At 33.9% G+C, this 11,535-nt stretch overlaps 1 protein-coding gene across 3 annotated transcripts; it reads left to right on the forward strand.

Annotated features, from left to right (window-relative positions):
* The first annotated feature begins 5,533 nt into the window (after positions 1-5,533).
* Positions 5,534-11,229, forward strand: LOC137823151 (uncharacterized). 3 transcript variants are annotated; one of them, XM_068628296.1, is made up of 7 exons: positions 5,649-5,954; positions 6,055-6,135; positions 6,759-7,227; positions 7,897-8,091; positions 8,728-8,757; positions 9,039-10,148; positions 10,429-11,229. In XM_068628296.1, the coding sequence occupies exons 3-7, from the start codon at positions 6,802-6,804 to the stop codon at positions 10,978-10,980; spliced, it is 2,313 nt and encodes a 770-aa protein (XP_068484397.1). In that variant the 5' UTR covers positions 5,649-5,954; positions 6,055-6,135; positions 6,759-6,801; the 3' UTR covers positions 10,981-11,229. The 3 variants fall into 3 exon arrangements, with proteins under 3 accessions (XP_068484396.1, XP_068484397.1, XP_068484398.1); XM_068628297.1 differs by having other exon boundaries at positions 5,670-5,954; positions 6,055-6,105; XM_068628295.1 differs by lacking the exon at positions 6,055-6,135 and having other exon boundaries at positions 5,534-5,954.
* The last annotated feature ends 306 nt before the right edge of the window (positions 11,230-11,535 follow it).

An 11,535-nucleotide genomic window follows, 5' to 3' on the forward strand; every position in this document is an offset into this window, starting at 1 on the left:
CTGGTTGCGGAACTCTCTGAGCTCTTCCAGCTGCATGTACTTAGCGACCCTCTTCCTCAGCTCGTCCAGGCTGTCGGCCGACTGTATGCACAAGTTGTCGGCAAAGGGCCCCGGACGCAGGGCTGTCAGCATGTGGTGCATGGCAACGTTCGGGTTCAGATTCCGGATGCTCATTGCCACCTTACTGAACCTATCAACAAAGGTTATCAGCGACTCTCCCTTCTCCTGGCGGATGCCTACCAGGGCGATGGAGGTTAGGTGGTGCGGTCGGCTGGTCGCGAACTAGGTCTCGAACTTTGCTACGAGCGTGGCAAAGCTGTCGATGAAGTTGGGTGAGAGCTTGGTAAACCAACTAAGGGCTGCTCCCTTCAAGGATGTGGGAAACACTCGGCATAACACAACGTCATCCGAGGTGAAAAGACTCATATGGGTGGTGTAAGCATCCATATGCTCGTCCGGGTCAGTCGACCCGTCATATCGGTTTCGGTTGAAACCCTTCCACTTCTCAGGCAGTGGGACTTCGATGATGGTGTTGGTAAAGGGATGTCGGTGGGTCGAGTCGGCCGTCACGGTCGTTCGGGTGGACCTTATCAGGCACGACTCGTCGTCCATTTCGATCTCTCGGGGAGGGGGTCGGCCTCTCGTCCCCTCGGCCATGTCTGGGTTGGGGGGAGAGATGTAGGACTTGCCGACAACGTTCGTCGGTATGGCAGAAGGTCCTCCCTCTCCCAGCTTCTTTTTCATCTCTTCGTTTTCCCTACGGAGAACTTGTAGCTCTTGCTCGTTTCTTTGAGCAGCCTCCTCGGTCTTCCTTCTCATCTCGGTCATCTCTCTCTGGAGAGACAGCAGTAGCATCATCTGGTCGGCTTCGGTCATTCTCTCAATGCTTCTGGTTGAGACCATCTACATTTTTCCTTCAACTAGTTTCTCTCGGCCCCACGGTGGGTGCCAATTGTTCCTACTAGGGAGATGGGACCTAGAGAACTATTGAAGTCTTATTCTCTTTCCTTTGGTCGGTCAGGTTGTAGGGTGATGAGTTGGGATTCTTCTCGTCCTCTTGCTTCTCCTTCGGCACTCGATCTCGGGTGAACACCAGATGGTGGGGGTACCTACGAAGGCACTTCGACGCTCAAGTCAGTAAAGCGGGTAGTCAGCTCTCAGGTAGGTGAACAGTAATAAATGACATACCTTACTCCTTGGGATGTGTGTTATTTATATTATTCTAATGGGCCTACCTTGTTGGGCGCGTTTATCGGAGTGGACCCTCCTTAGGTTTGTATTACCTAATTGTTAATGACAAATTAACTTCACTGACCTTGGTTTGAGCATTAGCGGTAATATGGGTCGGCCGTCGGCCAGGTTTCCCTGGTCTCGATCGTCTCGGCCAAGTCTTTCAGGTCTCGGCCAGGTTTCCCTGGTCTCGATCGTCTCGGCAAAGTCTCTAGGGTCTCGGCCAGGTAGGCCAGGTTTCGGTCGTCTCGGTCAAGTCTCTCAGGTCTCGGCAAGGCTTCTCCGGTCTCGGTCGTCTCGGCCAAGTCTCTTAGGTCTCGGCCAGGTTTCCCTGGTCTCGGTCGTCTCGACCAAGTCTCTAAGGTCTCGGGCAGCCAGGTGGGTCTCGATCAGGGAGACCAGGGGTCGGTCTCGCCCATACCGATACACAATATATATTGAATAGTTACGTTTAGTGGATGGTTATGGAAAATAAATGTGATTATTTTAATTACGATTGTCATGTTTTTTAAGATGTAGAAATCTACTACATGTGGTTTTCATTTGATGATACATATTTCTTAAATTAAGTAATAAAAGTAAAGTTAGTGTTACTATAAAGGGTCTAGAAACTTTCTCTTCAAGTATAATACGTTGATTTTTTGGATTGGGCTTTAGGGTTGAACTCTTAACTCCTGCTTCAAGATGAACCTAAGTTTGACAAGCTTCCTGGACTGGATCAACTGCACCTTTCGGCTTCTCCTCTCGGTCTCCTCTCATGGTTGGGTATGTGTACCTGCAAGACATTCTGATGCCAAAGTCAGAATCAGTTTGATGTAATTATCAGATAAAAGTCACTCTACTTACCTCTTAGAATGATTTCTTATTTATAATGTTTTCTTATTGGACTCATAACCTTCTTGGGTCTTTCTTTTTGTACCTAATATCTTTTTAAACACACGCCTATTAATTTGGGTTTTATCATGCTGGACATTGCTACAGTAACCATGTTTATTTTATATATATACATATTTTTTTACATTTAACTTTTATATATATATATACTTTTGAGTGTAATTTTTCGGTTAGACCTCTCAGAAAATCTAGTTAGTAATGAGAAAAATATTAATAGTTGAATAATTATTTACAGCTTGATTTTATGGATTCATTTTTTTATTTATACTTATAAAATTAAAATTGTTTTAAAAGAGTATAATTTTACTTAAATTTATACTTCACGGGGCAAACTTATTTAAATTTATTTTCAGAACAAATAATTTTTTTCTTAACATTTTATGATACAATTTTATTTGGATTATAATTTTTGATAAATTTTTATTTGAGTTATATTTTAAATAATATTTTCTAAATTATCTTATTTAAAATTTAAAACCTAAAAAATAAAAATGTTTTCCCAAGGATACGTGTGGGTAACTTTTCAAGTGAGTACCATTTTTGTTAAAGAACGTTTAGTGGATAACTTCTAGTCCTGCATATGCCTAGATAATGTGGTGGAAAAAGATTATGTAAACACTTATTTTCCCTAACCCTATATTCAAACAAAACATATAAATAACTATTAGTAGGGATGATCAACTTATTCTTGGTATGCTAAAAAATATATATTTTGTTTTTAACTTTTAGGATCACCTCAAGATTAATGAATCGTGTGTTATGAAAATTTCTAAAAAATATAAAAACTTGGGAAAAGTGTTTACCTCATGTAGAATTTTCCTATAATAGGATTGTCCATATACTCAACATTCCCTATTTGAAATTGTTTATGAATTCAATTAATCCCTTACCTACTCTTAATTTCTTGCCTTTTTCCTAACACTTATTTATTAAAGTATTTATCTATCACTCCAAAAGTTAAAGAAGAATCTTTTTTATTTATTAAGATTAATAATATTTTTTATTTTAATTTAAAATTTATATATACAAAAATAAAAATTACTACATCAATTATACTTGCTACAAATTTTCTTCTTGCTCACTCTTTTTTTTTCTTTTTTTTTATTTTCCACCTCCCTTTAATTCAAACAAATAAAACCTTGTTCAACATAGAACAGTATGATGATTTATTATCACTACAAGAAAATGATAAAATAGAAACCAATTTTTAGAGACAAAAAATAATTAATTGTTATAGTGACTAAATTAGAGATCATGTTAGAAATTAAAAAAAAAATGATTTCTAAATCAGTTTATATTATTGTTAAATAGTTTTTAAATTGGTATCTAATTAGCTACCAAAGTTTTAACTACTAATTTTAAATTTTAAATTTGGTAGCAAAAACCTTGATTGCTAATTAGATACCAATTTAGAAACCATTTAATTTAGAAATCAATTTTTTTAGTATCTAAACTAATATCTAATTTAGTCCCTATAACAATTAATTATTTTTTATTTTTAAAAATAATTTTTATTTCATGATTTTTTTTAGTGTATAAAAAATTGGACATGTAACAGAATCACTAGATTTTGATGCATAAAAGTATCGTAAAAATAAAAATAAAGATAGGTTAAGAGAAAAACATTTAAGAAACTCATATCAAGAAAAATCTGTAAACAATATCTCCAAATATTTATTGACTTTATGAGGTACACATAAATGAAATAATAGTTTTGTTATTTTTATTCTTTTTAGTGTGAACTATTTAAAAAAAAAAACAATGCACGTTAATTAAGAAAAGTTAATTAGCAGATTTCAGTTACATTAATTTCATTTTTTTTAAAAACACCATCCTTCATTAAAATTTGATACTAAGAATAAAAAATCATTAAAGTAAAATTGCAATAAAAAAATATTTAAGAGTAATTTCATTAAATAAAAAATTAGGATTGATAAATAACAACTAATGATGGTTAAGTGAATATTCTTTTCTAGTATTCATTTTTTTAAACCAACTAAAGATTTATTTTTTGTTTGTTGTGTTGTTTTGTTATGATTGTTTTTTCTTTTTGGTGATGAGGTAAGTGATTGCACCCAACACTCATTGATTCATGTGAGAGGTGGGAGCCAATCCTTTATGGTCAATCACTTTCCTCTTGTAAGGTTTGTGATTTGTCTTCAGCAACAATAATTTAAAGTTTCTTTTAATTATTTTAAGACTAAGCAATTTATGTATATAAATATTATTTCAAAACAAGTTTACAAAAGATTAACATAATACATAAGAATTACGTCTTCATTGTTTTGAAACTTAACATGATGTACACGTTATAACTTCTTGTTCAATCTTCGGCAATGAACTAAAATACTATTGTTATCTCGTCATCTACACTCATACGTAAACTTTGTGCTTCATTTTTATCATTTAGTCGGAATTTTCGAGGTTATGGCAATGACAATTTTTGTATGTTTCTGAATTTGAGTTTACTAGAATCTAGTGATTGGATTCAGAAACCAAATTATTTTAAAGTTTGATTGTGACTCGGGTCACACTAAAAGTTGAAGAATTTTTAGCTCATGAAATTTTATCTCTTAATTATTAAACTAATTATTTTTTTTAAAAAAAAAGATAAATTGTGATAGCATAATTTATAATAATTAAAAGATAAAATTATATTAAATTAGTAAAAATTCCAGAAATTATTGGAATCTTACTATAAAACTAAATAATTTTAATTATTGATAAATTATAGTTTATGCATTATATATATATACAGAGAGAGAGATAAATATAGATAGATATAGATATGTAGTGTTGATAATTAGTTTTCTATTAATGACTGAAGTTGTTTATTTTATCTTTTAAAGCTAAATGTTCACCTTAGAAAATGATATCCACGAAACTATATAAGTTATAAATAACAAATATAAAGGAGTTGAAATAGTTTTTATTTTAGAAAGTATAAAAATTATAATTTTCATGAATTAATTTATAGTAAGATATTTTATTTATAAGTGACTTTTAATATTTATACTGTTTGTGGAAAAATAAAATTAAGAATAATTTAATATGACAGTAAACTTGTCACTTTTAATCTTTGACATTATGAGTTTATGCTCTTATAAAAAAAAATCCCTTCTCAATTATTCAATTTACATTAAACAGAAATTATTTAATAGATGCAAACTATCACTGTGTTAAATCAATCCTTATTTGGGACTTAATACATAATATAATTAAAAAAGGTTAAATTTTAAATCTCTAAAACATTAGTTATTTTTAGATAAAAAAAAGTTAAAAGGGATAATAGTTATTTTTTTCCTAAAAAAACACATTTATTAAATAATTTTAATTTAAGGTTCTACTATTTACTTTTTTTGTTTCTTAAGATTTGGCTCTTTTAAGTATTATTTTTTCATAGTTATCTATTCAATTACGAGTGAGATGGAGCATGGGAATCATCCTGTGTCCTCTTAGACTTGTTTGATAACATCGAAAACCATTTTTAAGGCAATAATAATAATAATAATATAGATATAAACAAATTAAATTCTGGAAATTTTATTCAACATTTGTTTCCCTATATCTATCTATCTATCCATCGGAGTCCAACGCCACCAACTGAGCACAGAACAACATCAACAACAACCTCTGCTTGGTTCTTCCTCTTCCTTCTCCACCAAACCTTAAACTTCCACATAACCCAATCAAGTTTTGATTTAGACTCTTATTTCCCATCAAACTATATCTTTGTCTTTCTCTCTCTCTTTCTGCATCCTCGGAACCCAAAATATTCCAACTAAACATTTCTTCCTTTTCATGGCAGATCCTACCCATCTTTCATTCAGGTTAGATTTCAATAATCCTTATTCTCAATTAAACTGGGTCAGCTTTAATTAACGTTAGTCAATTAAAAAATTGTTTTTTTTTTGGCTTTCTGGGTTCTAGTTTCACACGCAGTTTGCGATCGGATCCGGTTACAGTGGATAGACTGACAAGGTTTTAATGGTTCTACCTTCCTTAGTGATCGTAAGGGACTTTGAAATAGGTTGTAGTATTTTAAAATCTATTATGTGATGAAGTGAAAACCAAATAAACACAGAATTTGCATTTTTTTTCCTTTGGTTTGTTACTTACTCCATCTTCTATCTTGCTTGGGGTCCATGGTTTTTTTCGTGTTTTTTCAGTTATGCTGCATTAGTTTATGTACAGGTAGAAGCTTAGACTTAAAACCTGTTTCAAATTATTTGTGCCTGTCAATATCAAGGGTAACTTTTTACCTTCTTTTGTCCCTTTTTTATGTTTTTGGTCCTCCCTTTCTTGTTCTCCACCTGGATAATATTCTCAAGTGATTAGGTTTCATTCTGTACACGTAATTTCTATTGATTTTATGTCACTTATTACAAAATTAAAGTTCTAATTTTGGTCTTTCGAGCACATTCTTCAGTCGGGCTCAATGGTTGAGGAAGTATTCGTGATTAAGCATTGAAGAATCCTTTAATTCCTCTCTATTATTTTTATTGTAATTTAATGGTGGTCCAAATGTTATAAAATTATTTAGCTTGCTTATTGTTTCTTTGAAGTAACACTGTTATTTCTATTTTTTGTTTTGGGAAAGTTCTCTCATCATAATAATCCATGTTCTGTTGCAGTTCAATCTCACACCTTTTGGTGTATCTCTAATGCAATCAGTTGATGAATGAGAAGAGATATTCGAAGCGTCCAAAATCACTGCCTTACAACATGCCTGTGACAGACTCAAATGAGGCGCAGAATTTTGATGATAACATTATTTTCCCTGTTGAAGAGATTGTACAATACCCTTTGCCGGGATACGTGTCACCAACTTCATTAAGTTTTAGTCCTGATGATAGTTTAATCTCTTACTTATTTAGTCCTGATCACTCTTTAAATAGAAAGATTTATGCTTTTGATCTGAAGACCAACGCACAAGAACTGTTATTCAGTCCCCCGGATGGTGGACTAGATGAAAGTAATATTTCTCCAGAAGAAAAGTTGAGGAGGGAGAGGTTGAGGGAGCGTGGTTTAGGTGTGACACGGTATGAATGGGTGAAGACAAGCTCTAAAAGGAAAGCAGTCCTGGTGCCATTGCCTTCTGGGGTCTGTTCATTTATCCTGAAATGCAATTGGTTGAAATTTTGTCTTATGTTTTCATTCAGAAGAGAAAAAGTGCTCATAAGTTTTAAACATACATGTTACACTTTAATTCTTAATGCTGGTAGCCACATCCCAGAAACACACAGGCTTTCATTACTCTAGTAATTATATCATGATGCTTATTTCTGCCCTTTATAATAACACCTGCTTGGAATTAGTTGTCAGCATTTAGATGTTGTCTAGGAATAGGAATAAATTAAACTGAAGCTCCAAATGCTGATTTTTATATATTTATCTTTTTTTGTTTAGGATGGCCTATCATTCTGCAACTATCTAACATAGTTAAAAGGAAGTTGCTGGAGTTATTTACTAACCTCTTCTATTTGTTGTTGTACATGATTTTGAAAGTTGTTTTAACTACAATTTGCATCATTGTCATTGGTATTGAGTAGGGTTTTACCACCCTTACCTGATGATAGGAATATAGGAATCTTATTTATATGTACATAACAATGTTATATCAACCTGTATATATACTTATGTGTTTTGTATAGGTGTGTGTTAGAATGAATATAATTTTCTCTCCTTTTGTATTTTATGTTGAATTTGATATTGATTATTAAATTCAAATAGTCAAGTGTCTAATGGTTATTTCTTTTTCCATATGAACAGATTTATATTCAGGACCTTTCCCTTTCAAAACCCGAGCTCAAGCTTCCAAGTGTATCAGGTTCACCCATTATTGATCCACATCTCTCTCCAGATGGATCAATGCTTGCCTATGTAAGAGACTGTGAGTTGCATGTTCTGAATCTCTTATCTAATGAATCAAAGCAGTTGACCCATGGGGCAAAGGAAAATGGTTTGGTAAGCTCAACACTTGGCTGTTCTTTCCTGTATTTGAGTTACTAAATGCATTTGAGTTCAATGAAAAGAAGTTAATGATTCTTATATATTATCACCTGGCTAATTAACCTAATCTTTTTAGATAAACTGTCTTCAAAGAAAAAAATATTTTAGCAATTTAAAGATTGTATGGTAATGTTTCTTTTTGAAACATTCCAAGGTTCACCTACTTCAAATCAACTGCACATATCCTATTTAATGTTTTTAACTCTATCATGCGTGTTTGACCTCAATTATGAGGCATTTTACTGCTGAATTTGGTTAAGCGTGGTCGTTCTGTCCTTGCTGCCACTGTCCTGGATAATGGTAGTTTAGTGTGCAGTGTTGATTCTCTTCTAGGTTCAATCTAGTAGGACTCCAATGTTTTTTTTTTTTTATGAAAATAAGCTAGACTGAATTAAGATATTTGAAAATTGGAACTTAAGAAGAGTCAATTATTCTTGATCATTGTATAGGATTTAGGTTTGGACTTGTACATTTGTCCCTCATATGATTGCATAAAGTTTTTAGTTTGTTTTGTAGTAGATAAAATATTTTAGTTTGACTTTTACATTATTTCAGTATGAGAAAATTTGACACTGGGTTTGGGTGTTGCAGATTCATGGGCTTGCAGAATATATAGCTCAGGTGAGATTTGCTTTAAATTTTTTTTGTATACTTCTTTAGACTAAATATAATGCTTTGCATTACTTGTACAAATTAGTCCTCCATTCTACTTCTGACCGGGCAAGTTGCATAATATATAGGTTCTGAAATGATGATATTATTTTCTATATCATTGTTAGCTTGTAAAATTTTTGTTACTTTTGAAGTGCCAAAAATAAACTCTTCTTAAAGCTAAAGATGTTGTTATGTGCTGTGAGAAAGGTTTTTATATTTAACAATAACATGTATCTTTTGGATTTCAGGAGGAGATGGAGAGAAAAACTGGATATTGGTGGTCACTGGACAGTAAATATATTGCTTTCACCGAAGTTGATTATTCTGAAATACCACTTTTTAGAATTATGCACCAAGGGAAGAGCTCAGTTGGTTTAGAGGCACAGGAAGACCACCCTTATCCTTTTGCAGGAGCTTCAAATGTTAAAGTGCGCCTTGGGGTTGTTTCAGTTGCTGGAAACTCCATTACTTGGATGGATCTTCACTGTGGGGGCACGGAACAGCAAAACAATGAGGATGAATATTTGGCAAGAGTCAATTGGATGCATGGAAACATTCTCACTGCTCAGATCTTGAACAGACACCACACTAAAATAAAGATTGTTAAATTTGACATTAGAACAGGCCAAAAGAAAAATTTATTAGTGGAAGAAAATGGCAATTGGATCAATATACATGACTGTTTCACACCTCTTGATAAAGGGGTTGCCAAATTTTCAGGTGGATTTATCTGGGCTAGTGAAAAAACAGGATTTAGGCATCTTTATCTTCATGATGCAAACGGGGTTTGTTTAGGACCCATCACTGAAGGTGAATGGATGGTTGAGCAAATTGCCGGACTGAATGAAGCTACAGGTCTAATATATTTTACTGGGACCTTAGATGGTCCCCTTGAGTCCAATTTGTATTGTACTAAATTTTTCATTGATGGAAGTCAACCACTTCAGGTCCCTGTCAGACTTACACACAGCAAGGGGAAGCACATTGTGGTTCTTGCTCACCATATGCGAAGTTTTGTTGATATTCATGATTCCCTTGGTTGTCCTCCTAGGGTGTTACTGTGCTCATTGGAAGATGGAAGTATAATCAAGACTTTATACGAGCATTCATTTACAGTTCCAAGGTTCAAAAGGCTTCAACTTGAGGCGCCGGAGATTGTTGAAATACAGGCTAATGATGGCACTACACTGTATGGAGCTTTATACAAGCCTGATGCTTCAAGGTTTGGACCTCCACCCTACAAAACTATGATCAATGTTTATGGTGGTCCAAGTGTACAGCTTGTTAGTAACTCTTGGCTCAGTACAGTTGATCTGAGAGCACAATATTTGAGAAACCAAGGCATCTTAGTTTGGAAGGTCAGTTCCCTATTTTACATGATTATGCTCCACATTTTGTTGTTTTTGCTTGCTTTTAAATCTTTATGCATCCACATTTTGATGACAACTGCACGATGAAACTCAAATGTGTAGGACATAATTACAATAAATTGAATGTAATTTATGAACCAACCACAGATAACTGAAACATGGAAAATTTTGACACGGTGGCAGTGTACGTTTTTAATCATGAAAATCTAAAAATGTTTTCACCCTTGCATTTCTTATACATGTTAAACATTGGTGTCCTTGTTTACAGCTAGACAATAGAGGAACTGCAAGACGGGGGTTGAAATTCGAAAGCTATTTAAAACACAAACTTGGTCAAATTGATGCTGATGATCAGCTAACTGGAGCAGAGTGGCTTGTGAAAGAAGGGCTTGCAAAAGCTGGTCACATTGGGTTGTATGGTTGGAGCTATGGCGGGTATCTCTCTGCCATGACACTGTCAAGATATCCAGATTTCTTCAAGTGTGCAATAGCTGGTGCCCCTGTTACATCATGGGACGGATATGACACGTTTTACACAGAGAAGTACATGGGGTTGCCATCTGAAAACAAGTCAGGGTATGAAAGTGGTTCTGTTATGAACCAAGTGCACCAGTTGAAAGGGCGGTTGTTGCTCGTGCATGGCATGATTGATGAGAATGTCCATTTCAGGCACACTGCAAGGCTTATCAATGCACTTGTGGCGGCTGGAAAGACATATGAGCTAATAGTTTTCCCAGATGAACGCCACATGCCGCGCCGTCACAGTGATCGGATTTACATGGAAGGGAGGATGTGGGACTTCATTCAGAGGAATCTGTAACATAACTTTTTCTTTCAACTTTTGTGTTTAGTTGAATGGGCATAGTAGTTTCTCAACTTCCTTTACCCAATATTTGGTTTTTATTTCTTCTTGCCTTATAGCTACTTTGATGACTATTTTTGCGACCCTAAAAAGAAACTCTTCTGATATCAAATAACTGAACAACTCTTTAAAATTCAAATAGTGTAGATCTTATGCTATATCCGGAGGAGAAATTATCAATAGACTGGTTTGATCTAAATTCTGAAATATGCATATTGTATATTTATATCATGTATTTAAGTATAATCATAAAATTCTAGTAAAAATATATTAAATTCATGACAAAAATGTCTCATATTGTCTCTTATTAGGTGTTTATGACATTTCCCATTCTGCTACCAAATGAATGGTGCTGTGTGATAAATTGTTTCTTAAAGATGTTGATGTTGTACTCGCAATAAAACTTCTTTAAAGCATAACAAAAAAACTTGGACATGGTGGAAAAGATCCTAATTTTAGGCTAGAAAATTTAAAAAGGGTAAAATGTTATGATCAAGTTTAAAAGTGTAAGAA

Source organism: Phaseolus vulgaris, chromosome 9 (assembly GCF_000499845.2).
Source record: "Phaseolus vulgaris cultivar G19833 chromosome 9, P. vulgaris v2.0, whole genome shotgun sequence".
Classification (NCBI taxonomy): domain Eukaryota; kingdom Viridiplantae; phylum Streptophyta; class Magnoliopsida; order Fabales; family Fabaceae; genus Phaseolus; species Phaseolus vulgaris.

What these genes read in the sequence shown, in the direction of transcription:
- LOC137823151 (XM_068628295.1), top strand. Translation starts at nt 6,802, where the DNA reads ATGAATGAGAAGAGATATTCGAAGCGTCCAAAATCACTGCCTTACAAC. An exon ending in TGGTGCCATTGCCTTCTGGG is followed by an intron (nt 7,228 to 7,896) that starts GTCTGTTCATTT and finishes CCATATGAACAG; the next exon opens with ATTTATATTCAGGACCTTTC. An exon ending in AAGGCATCTTAGTTTGGAAG is followed by an intron (nt 10,149 to 10,428) that starts GTCAGTTCCCTA and finishes CCTTGTTTACAG; the next exon opens with CTAGACAATAGAGGAACTGC.